Source organism: Pipistrellus kuhlii, unplaced genomic scaffold (genome assembly GCF_014108245.1).
Source record: "Pipistrellus kuhlii isolate mPipKuh1 unplaced genomic scaffold, mPipKuh1.p scaffold_m20_p_1, whole genome shotgun sequence".
Classification (NCBI taxonomy): domain Eukaryota; kingdom Metazoa; phylum Chordata; class Mammalia; order Chiroptera; family Vespertilionidae; genus Pipistrellus; species Pipistrellus kuhlii.
Genome location: NW_023425404.1, coordinates 51,602,165 through 51,613,394, shown reverse-complemented (window position 1 = coordinate 51,613,394; position 11,230 = coordinate 51,602,165). Strand labels below are relative to the sequence as shown.

General features: G+C 41.3%; 1 protein-coding gene across 10 annotated transcripts in view; it reads right to left on the bottom strand.

Annotated features, from left to right (window-relative positions):
* Positions 1-2,174: 2,174 nt before the first annotated feature.
* The window catches only part of ZNF106 (zinc finger protein 106), a 55,387-nt gene continuing 46,331 nt past the window's right edge, over positions 2,175-11,230 (bottom strand). For 9 of the 10 annotated variants that reach the window (XM_036444908.2, XM_036444919.2, XM_036445005.2 and 6 more), the window contains 7 exons: positions 10,737-10,928; positions 10,232-10,294; positions 9,106-9,225; positions 7,803-7,874; positions 6,935-7,006; positions 4,683-4,829; positions 2,175-4,383 (listed from right to left, as the gene is read on the bottom strand). In XM_036444908.2, coding sequence (XP_036300801.1) covers positions 4,327-4,383; positions 4,683-4,829; positions 6,935-7,006; positions 7,803-7,874; positions 9,106-9,225; positions 10,232-10,294; positions 10,737-10,928 — 723 coding nt within the window. In that variant the 3' untranslated portion in view covers positions 2,175-4,326. The remainder of the gene's footprint in view (positions 4,384-4,682; positions 4,830-6,934; positions 7,007-7,802; positions 7,875-9,105; positions 9,226-10,231; positions 10,295-10,736; positions 10,929-11,230) is intronic. The other variant, XM_045583515.1, reaches the window with a different exon arrangement.

Sequence of the window (11,230 nt, the reverse complement as noted above, 5' to 3'; positions counted from 1 at the left end):
AGCATCAGCGTCTGGCATCCATTCCTTCAGAGCCCAGTGACCGTCATCTCCTCTCCCCACCCTGCAGGGACCTATAGGCCCCAATCGGCCCTGATAAGACCCTACCCATGCATGAATTTTGTGCACCGGGCCTCTAGTACTATATAATAAAAGCCTAATATGCTAATTGTCCATCCAACTATTTCACCAGTCGCTATGATGTGCATTGACCACCAGGGGCAGACTGGTAGGTTAGTTTGCTGCTGGGGTCCAGCCCATCGAGACTGGGTAAGATGGGCCAGACATGCCCTGGAGCCCTCCTGCGGTCCTTCCTGATCCTGATTATGCACTGGTGGGGTCCACTGGCCTGGCCTGCAGGGATCTGGTGGAAACCAGCTCTCTGATATCCCTCCAGGGGCCTAGATTGCCAAAGGGCACAGGCCAGGCCAAGGGACCCCATAAATCCATGCACCAGGCCTCTAGTCTAAGTATAATGGAGCAGAAATGTAGTTTTTAATCTTAGCTCCTTCATTAATTAATTGACCTCTGTGTATGAACTTAACAAATCCCTAAATGTAACTGTTTGATAAACTTATCTGGCCCATGGTCTGTGGCTTATCTATAACCATCTTGTGCTTCCTACCCAATTTTCTTCTTAGTCTCTATACCAACATGAAAAAGAAGGGGTTTGGCTAGGAAAAGTACAGATAAGGTAAAAAAGTAAACAATTTGTAAAAGTACTTTATTTTCCTCTTGTAATTTGCTTTATATCTTGCTTTTACAAAGTTATGAAGTTCACAGGTTTATACCAAAATGTAAGAAGGCTATTTGCTTATAAACATTTTTGCAGTCAAATGTCATCTGATTTCACTTTTCTAATCCATATTCAATATAAAAACTTCAAATACCAGGCATGCTAGAGCAGCTCTAGGCATGTGTTTCCCTTCGGCAGGAGGAAGACTTTTCAACAGCCTTTCCTCTGTGACTCCCCTCTCTCCCAATCCAATGGGCTACCACCTTGAATTTAGAACAAACTCGGGACCTTTTAGTGCATGTGACCCAGCGGGGCCGCATATCTGGGAGTTGGAGGTGAGGTAAGGGATTACTGTCTGATAAGCAGTAGGTACGGTTTACATCATAATTTCACATCCACTAGCAAATGGGACTCAGTATAACCCAAATCACCACCACAGCTCCTATTCCTAGTCATTAGACAGCTTCTTGGCAGTCCCGAGAGTCCTGATGATTTGGGGCAGGGACGACATCACTATTATCAATGTGGCAGGCATGGCCTTCCCAGCAATTCTAAAGCTCCCCTTGAGACAACAAGAACAAAATCTGTCCATCAGTATATGTTAACTGCAGTTATTTGAGCATACCAGGGGGAACATGCTGTTCAAATATCACATCACAATATGCTTTGATCTCCCCTCCAATGAATTCTCTTCCATAAAACATACCATACCATTCCACTAAATGTTGTACACCTACTCCCACCAAACCATCCACATACCCAGTCACTAAAGTTGTCCACTATATCATCTACCCAAGACCCCCAAAAAACCAAACCAAAGAAACCTTTGTGAAGCAAATAATCACTTAAACAGCAATGATTTTGCCTGTAACTTATAGGGAGGTCAGGAGCTAAACACTCAAATGCTAACTCTTCTCAGACAAAAAAAAAAAAAACTTCTCTCCACCAAAGCAGGTGTGGTAGCAATGATGTTCTCTTCACGTAGCATCAAATCAAAAGAATTCTTTGCCCCTAAGAGCTGTGTTTGCGCTGTGTTACATTGAGTAGAAGTGTACACCAAAATAAACTTGAGTGGCTGATATATCAGAACAAACTGCCATAGAAAGACTAGCATGTGCACACAAAAGGATTTACAACAGCGTTTCCTTGGCTTCAAGCCATTAGAAGTAGGCACACATAATTAACAAATAACATTCTAAAACATGGCCTCCGACTCCTTATAAGAAATGAGTCAGGTTCTGTCAGGTCATGTAACGGTTTCCTTTCTTCACAAAGTACTGAAGACCAGAGTTTACGCAAGTCCCTGAGCCACAGCTCTTCTCTGAGGGGGACAGAAGGCTAGAATCAGTCAAGACATTAAACAAGACTTAAAAATGGGCAAAATCCTGCATAACTTCCCGGACATTTTAAAGTAGTAACACAACCATACGTAAGCAGCCGAGATGTTTGCGGTGCGTTTTATTTCTAAACAGAACTAGAAAGTGCGTTTAGGATAACACACTAACCTGATGTTAAACAAACTTTACACATCCTTAAAACAAAAACATTACTGCTACTGCTTCAAAGGCAATTTCTATAAAACGAGGAAAAGTATTCCAAGTCCAGGTGCCCATCCATATACACGTGTACAAGGATCATTCCTTATACAGAGGCAGACTGTGCACAATTCCACCAAAGTGAAACCCAAACTGGTTCTTACTGACTCTACCTGCAAGGGTTCCCCTCACGTGCCCAGCACCTGCCCTACAAAGCTTCACCACTCTCGTCTTTGCAGACATGTCCTCAGGCAGGACAGGACGACACCTATGCACCAGTGCACGCAAGACTTTCTTAGCACACTACCCAGCCATCTTAGAAATGCTGCTTCAATAGAAGAGGAAAATGCCAGGTTTGGCAAGAAGTCCAATATGCTTTCCTGGGAATTTACCATTCCCAAACCCTCTGGCTACCTGTACAGGAAATGGTGGTGAGAGGGGGGAAAAGCTTCATAATCTCACAGAGAAACAGCACCAACAGTCTTGATGCAATAGGGTTCTCTCTGGTCTCTCTCAAGTGTCACGTAAATCTCAATAGTGTGGTTAACAAAAAAGTTTTCCCATTCACAAAGACAGAAGTAAATAGCTTGTGGGGCCATTCATTATCTCATGGTAGCTCCATCAGGAGGTCTTAATCTTTTGGATCCAGTAAAAATCATTAGAGCCTTCCTTGGGAAAAAAGGACACGTACTTCGTCATGCATTACAATTTCAATTTCGGGGGGTTCGCACACCTTCCTGAAACCTACCCACGAGTCCCCAGTGAAGTCCTCCTGCCCTAGAGCCAGAGTGAAGGAGACACGTGAGCAGAAGTGTGTGCACCAACAGGAGTGGGGAGAGACCTGGGCACCCTGCCGTCCTAGAACACAGTAGGATTTGTCGTGGGGCCCTGTGCTGCTCTCCCTTCTCCGATCCCCCTGAAGAACCTTTCGGAGTGAACCCACAAACAAAAAAATGAAAAGCAACAGTTCTCCAGCTTCTCTTGAGTCCAAGAAAAGCCAAACAAAGCCGTCTCCCTAAGGCTTTGAGAAGCGGCTGCTCTCCACGGGCAGGTGGTCTTTACCTCCACCAGATTCCACTCTTTCTTCCCAGCTAGTGGAGAGGTGAAGGCAAGACAATGGTTTTAGGCCCTAAAACTGAATTCAGATGCTTTATCCTGACTCCCCTATCTGAGGTGCTACAGGCGAGTGCAACGCGTTCTGCAGGTCTCAATCCCACAGCGCCCTTGAGAGTCAGGAACCGCAAAGGGAGGTGAAGGCTGAACCTCTGGGTCAAACAGCCCGACAAGCCCTGCAGCAGTGAGCGCCCCGTCTAACGGCACCATTTCAAGTGAACATTGGGTCTGTGTGCTGCCTGGAGCCCAGCACTCCAACAAAACCTGCAGAGGGCCGCTGGGTAGCACTGTCTGTAAGGACTTGCCATTATGTGATCTGCTGTCTCAATTCCTAAAACAGTCAGCAGAGCAGTTACTCTAGCTGCTAAAGATCTACTGTGTCTTCCTTTACATTTAGGGCCAGCTCTGTCATCTACAAAGCAAGAGAATACTGACACACACTAAACATAATTGTTAAGAAGAAAACTATTTGCTTCCAGTTTAAAATATCCAGTTATTATAAGCAGAAAAATTAATCTTAAAAATCTAGCATTTGAACAGACTGGTACTTAAAGCTTGACTATAAGTTTAAACCATCGTAAGAACATAAACCAAAAATCACAAACTTGAAATCAGTAACATGATTAGGGTCAAATCAGATAACCAATTCATATCTGCATCTTTAATAAATATCTGGAGGACACCAGTAGCATAAATTACCATATGCCACGCTGTCCCAGGAGTATGTTCCTTAACATCTGTTTAAATCTGACACACCTCCAGCAAGATCTTAAAGTGTAACCTATCGTTCCATAGAGCTGCTCAGACTCACCCTAGTGGTAAGCCTGGCTGGTAATCTCTGTCCCCTTCCCCACTTCACAGGGGAGGGGAGGAGAGTGGCCGGTGTGAGGGGCCAACGTGAAATCCGTTCAACTAATGACTTCCCAACATGGGAGGCAAAAAACTTCATGAATCAACTTTACTGTCGTCCTCAGCATGCCGCCCAATGTGTCCTGTGGCATCCTAGGAAGAAAGGGAAAAGGGCCCGTGAGAGAGAAGCTGGAAGGACAAGAGAAAGTCCACCAAGGAGAGCTTTCGGGGCACATTCTATGATCTACACATGAAGGGCAGTTAGGGCCCAGCATTCTTCATCTGAAACCTCATTCTGCTACCCTCACATCTATGAGTAATAATAAAAAGAAAAATCCCTCGGCTCTCCCTGTTAATTATAATTCTGAACATTCTAACAAGGCAAAAGGTTTCCAAACCCTGCTCCCAGGGGTCAAATGACCTCAGATTGACCTCAAATCCCAATGATGTACCTGTTTGGATCCTTTCCTAGCAGTGAAAAAAGCATCACAGTTCTTCCAGCGACATTTCAGAGTCTGAAAGTTTGGGTTTGTATGGTCAGTCAGCAAATGTTGTTTTAAGTGATCTACAACGCCAAATATCAGAGCGCAACCATGCCACTGGAGAGAAATAGAAAAGTTAAAAAGGGTTCCAGAAACATGCAAATAGAACATTCCTACTTGTATACCATAAATTTGATGGAAACAAAAAATAAGCCCCTTATTATTTAATTTATTCTTGGCTAGCAAAACAAAGCCAGAGACATCCAAATTAATGATCAATATGACAAGGAACCTTGAAAAGACTGGGAAGTCTTCTGACATTTTGGTATTTTAAGAAGACAAAGCACTAAGTTAGCCAGTACATTGTTAAGTTAGTAAATATGTATAGACAAGTTACCACAAATTTCAGTTTATATCATACTTATTCTCTATCTTGCCATCACAAAATGAGTTTCTTTGTCCATTTATTTAAAAAGACAAAGAGCATTCCTGTGATAATGAAGGGGCTGTTTTGAATAATTCTAAGAACTACTGACTTGTAAACTTAAAAGCTAAAAGTGCCTGATTTAAAAAAAAAAGGGGGTGGGGGGTTAAATGTGAAAATATGTGTTGTAAAAAACTGTTTGCCATAGGAGCTAGCTTTCCACAAAATCTTTATCATCTTAATCACAGTCTTGTGAGGATCTACTTTTTTTAAACTATAATTTTACTTCTCAATGTGACTAGATTCCAATCGTCAGTCAGAAAGCATAAGGACTTTTTGTCTTGGTTTTTCCCCCACAGGCTTGCTTGTAATAAATCTTATGATTCCGATTCTAACATGTTCATTTCTAAAATTTAATACAAATGTGAGCATTTCCTCTGTCAGTACCTCCCATCTCTCTAGTTTTAAAACCAGACAATATTTTCCCCATTTCTCTAGATAAGTTAACTCTGTATTTGTATACTCCGCATCCTGTTACACTAGATTTGCTTTTCTTCAATGAGAAGACTAAAAAGTAAATAGTAATGTGTAAAAAGCTGCAAAGTAATTAAGCTGTGGACAAGCCCAAAATAAAATTTTAAAATGGAATTTATTCCATCAATCTGAAAAGAAGGTTAGGGTTTAGGGGGAAATAAATTCAGTGTCATAAACTTTTCTTTGGTCACCGATATTAGGACTGATGAAACAAATTAAGGCTTATAAGGAGTAAGTGTGAACATTTTGAGGGTTAATCACCTGCACACACCCCAAAATAAAAACTGCGCAATTTAGCCTAGGAAGCTGAAGTTTAACATTTCAGGAAGACAAATTTTTATTTGCCTATCCCCCCCCGAAACCAATGAGAACACAAACCAAACTATTAATATGTGTAATCCATAAGGAATGTGTGCAGATTGGGCAGATAAGGAAAAGAAACACCTTCACTTTTTCATATATAATACTTATGCACTATTGATATATTTGTAAGAATGTACTGATTTTAGCCAAAACCGGTTTGGCTCAGTGGATAGAGCTTCGGCCTGCGGACTGAAGGGTCCCAGGTTCAATTCCAGTCAAGGGCATGTACCTTGGTTGCGGGCACATCCCCAGTAGGGGGTGTGCAAGAGGCAGCTGATCGATGATTCTCTCTCATCAATGTTTCTAACTCTCTACCCCTCTCTCTTTCTCTCTGTAAAAAATCAATAAAATACATTAAGAAAAAAAAAAAAAGAATGTACTGATTTTATAATAAAACAAAATAAAAACCACCAGGTAGATAACCTGAGTGGAGGGTAATTGAATATAACTTATTCCCAATCTTAAAACAGATTTTCCATTAAAGAACTATAGAAAAGCATCAATGTACATTTTTTTAAAATAAGCTTCCTTGTCCTACAGTAGAATGCATAAAGTTGATGCTCAAACAGAAAAAAGCTACCCTGCCGAAACCGGTTTGGCTCAGTGGATAGAGCGTCGGCCTGCGGACTCAAGGGTCCCGGGTTCGATTCCAGTCAAGGGTGGGCATATCCCCAGTGGGGGTGTGCAAGAGGCAGCTGATCGATCTCTCTCATCGATGTTTCTGACTCTCTATCTCTCTCCCTTCCTCTCTGTAGTAAATCAATAAAATAAAAAAAACCAAAAAAAAAAAACAGGGAAAACTTAAAAAAAAAAAACTTAAAAAAAAAAAAAGCTACCCTGATGACAATGCAGGTCTGTAAATTAGCCTGGAGTTAAACTCCAGAAAAGTTTCATTCCTTACCCAGCAGCGGTAATTCTGCATCAGATTTAGTCTCACGGCCTGAATACTGCCATCGTAACAGCCAGTGTAAATCTGGAGAAAGAGGTTTATCATATTAGACCAATACACACACACCAAAACACAACTATGAAACATCCTCAAAGTAAGAGTCAAAAGCTACTTATAGCAACTTACGAAAATACTGACACTAAACCAATACCAGCCCATGGTACTACAATGGGAAAGTACCCTCTAGATTTTTTCTTCTGGCCCTTTGAAGCTGTGCTCCTTCCAGAGCCGCTCTGGGACCTTGGAACTGGCAGGGCTCAGAGGCACCACCTACACTTCCACTGGCGCAGCTCTGGCTTCCACTGGGCAGTACCTAGTAGGCAGCTGTATTTCTTTGGGACACAGGGTTCTACTACTCAAGAGTCTGATAAAGTATCCATTCTTGTTCAACCTCATAATTTAAAAATAAAATAAGTCAAGGATTAGCAGGGTTAAATGAGTTAGCTTCTACTTTTAGGCATGCTATAATCATGTCATACTAGCCAAAACTCCTGGCTCCAATATTCTGTTCAGATCATAATGTCTCTGGAAAAAAGCACACTCTTTTTAAAAAAAAACATCTTAAATTTATCTGCTATTTAATGGTGCTACTAGATTTTTATTGCAATTATTTAGCTATTAATAGAAAATGAAATATTCAACAATATTACTAGGTTTTATCTTGATAACATTATGCCAAGAAATAGAAAGGCAATCAATAATGAGGCATATCAGAAACAGATGACATTTTTGGAAGTAACAAGTAGAAAGATTATCAGTTTGTAGAGTTTTTAGTAAATATATTCAAAGGCAAATGGGTGACATAGCACACAATACTCACCATACTTTTATGAATGGTCATACACATAATCATGTCTTTGTGTCCTCCGTAAACTTGCAATCGATCATGGGACTTAGGGGGAGAAAAAAAAAAAGAATTAAGGTTATAAACCCTTGTGTTTAATAAGCACAGTCCCTGAAGGCCTTTGCAGGTTTAAAACTACTCATGAGGCACCTGAGGATATGTTTTTGGTTGTTTTTATTAATTGATTTTTAGACAGAGAGGAAGGAGAGAGAAACATCAATGTGAGAAACATTGATTGGTTGCCTCTAGTACATGCCCAGGGATTGAACCTGCAACCTGGGTATATGTCTGACCAGGAATCAAACCCGCAACCTTTTGGTGTATAAAATGAAGCTCTAACCAACTGAACCACCCAGTCATAACTCAGTAGCATTTTAACAGAAACATAATCTAGCCCTAGCTGGTTTGGCTCAGTGGCTAGAGCGTGGGCCGGCGAACAGGAGGGTCCTGGGTTTGATTCCGGTCAAGGGCACGTACCTTGGTTGCAGGCTCCTCCCAGGCACAGGCCCTGGTCAGGGGGCACGAGAGACAACCAATTGATGTGTTCCTCTCACATGGCTATTTCTCTCTGTCTTTCCCTCTCTCTTCCACTCTCTCTAAAATCAATGGGAAAATATCCTGGGGTGAGAATTAAAAAAAAGAAAAAGAAATATAATCTAACTCTAGCCAGTTTTGCTCAGTGGTTAGAATGTTGGCCCATAGGACTAAAGGGTCTTAGGTTCGATTCCCAGTCAAGGGCACATACCAAGGTTGTGACTCAATTCCTAGCCTCGGCTAGGGTTCATGAAGGAGGCAGCCAATCAATATGTCTCTCCCACATCCTGCTCCTTACCTTCCACTCTCTAAAAGTCAATGGAAAAATATCCTTGGGTGAGGATTTAAAAAAAGAAAATGAATAAACTCTAATGGCAACCTTTCTAATAAGTCCTCCTCCTAAGGGAGGAGCAGGTAATTGGAATTAATACAACCAATTTCTGTAGTTTCAGTCTCCAACTTGAAATTGCATTTAAGGAGAACTAGATGGGTTTTAGAGGCTGCAGTTGCTGTCCGGAAACCATTCACATTTTGTTAACTATGAGGCTGACTGACCACACATCCCAGAGCAGCATTTCTGAAAGCACAGTCCATGAATCAGCTGCTTCATCATTACCCAGAGTGCCTGTGAAGAATGCAGATTCCTGGGTCCCAACCCAACCTTACTACATTAAAATGTCAACATCAAACCTAAGTAGACAGTCTCCCCAAATCATTCAAGCAAAATACTGGATCTAAATTCTACCTGTAATTCGTAGACACGAACAAATTTATCCAGGCAAGCAGTCACCATCACTTTTCCTAGGATGTTCACCACAGTCACTGCATGATTGTGACCTTTATAGATCCGCACGAGCTCCCCAGTCTGCATCGGGGGAGAGAGGAGTCAGTAGACTTTCCAGATATCTTCCCACTTTCCAGATATCTTCCCACTTCCCAATTTATGATTCTCTAATTCTAAAAGTCATAATTCTGAGGCTTCTTGTACAACCACAAAGCTATACTAATTTTACTCACAAGTATTTGTTACCCACACAAAATATATGAAATGTATCCTGATGGAAAAAACATCGTGTCATAGGAAAAGAAGGGTCACCGCTCTATCTGTTTGTATTTTATAGTTTTCGAAGTACAGTTGCAAGGGTTAGGGGCACTGGCCACATGCAATTAAAAATCAGCATGTAACTCTTGACTCCCCCAAAATTTAAGTTGTCCCTCATTATTTATGGAAAAATGGCCCCAATACCCTAAAGATACCAAAATCCTAGGCTCAAGTCCTCTACATAAAATGGCATAGAACAATGCATACAGTCAGCCCCCACATCTACGGATTCATAATCACATATCAAAAACAGTACAGGTATTTATTGGGGGGAAATCCACATATATATGGACCCAAATAGTTCAAACCTGTATTATTCACAGGTCAAGTATACTTTCACTTTTATCATTTCATTGGATCTGGGTAAGTCCCTGAGGACTTGGATTATCCCCAGGTTTACAGACCAGGAACTGGGCTTTAAAGAGTTGTCTCTATGACGTGAATAGAGTCTCTCGGCTGTTTTCATTAGTTCTATTTTAAACTATATATGATATCCACTTTCTTAGCGCCTCAGATGCTCAATTTATCTCATTTAAATGCAGCATTCAAACTAAACCTTACATAAACTTTTGAGTCTGTCCCCTATTAAAATTTTTAATGAGGTCAGAATTTCTAGGGTGCTCAATGTTATTGAAGAGCTCATACATAGAGATTATTATTAAGCCTCTCACTGGAAAAGGGGCTTAATTTACATTGTAGGAGATGTGATGAATCCTTCAGGCTTTAACCACCTCTCTATTAAAGATTTCTTTACACCAACGGGGCTTACATGAATGTTGTGGGCATGGACTGACTGGTCACTGGAGCCGCTGAACACAAGGTCATTCACCACCTTAAGGAAAGAATTCAGTGAGTTAGATTCGGTACAAGGTTCTGAGTTTCCTCTGTAACTTGCAATGTATGTTGGTGAATTCTAATTCTGATGAGCAAAGACTAAGTATAAAACAAATTTCTCAAATTTTCTAAACTGAAACTCATGTCCTATCACTCTGATGAATTGACAATGTATTATTGGCCCTGTTACCTCTTCAGAAAGATTATAGAGAAGGGCATTAGGGCATATCTATATTCTATAGTAAAATACACTTTCATTGTTTCTAAGTTAACATATTAAAAAAAAAAACAGCATATCCCTTGGTGACCCAGGCCTGAAGAAAAGGATTGTAATCTTCTTCCTCTTTTCTAAATAAAGCATTAGATAACACGGAAAATGTCATTCAAACCCTTCTATTTGTGCCAGACAGCTAGCTCCTATTCTCCTGCGCCATACTTGCCTTCATGCAGAGAATGGTTTTGCTGTGGCCCTCCAGAGTTCTGAGGAGTAGTCCGTTCCGCGCATCACGTACACTAATGGTACAGTCATAAGACCCCACAACCAGCAGCTTTCGGGCCCCTTCCTGAGCTGTGGCTAGACAGCTAACTGCCCGAGGGCCATGGCATTCAAAGATTTCCAGTTGTTTGTTGTTCTGGAAAATAAGTCACCATCATATGGAGTAAATGCAACTTAGCTGGTAAACCTCAAAATCAGCTAACCCAAATCACTCCCTTAACACAAACTCTGAATTCTGTTACCTGTACTTAAGTCCTCTTGGTCATTCCCTAATCTTTAACTTCCCACCTCTGCCATTCCTGTGCCAACTCTGTGTGTTCGTGACTCTCTCCGCCCCATTCCAGTGGGGCAAACTCTCACCTTATGGGTTCATTTCTAACTTCAACCACACTGTCCTGATCATAATTGGAACTTGGTTCTCTTTTTATGCCCTCCGTC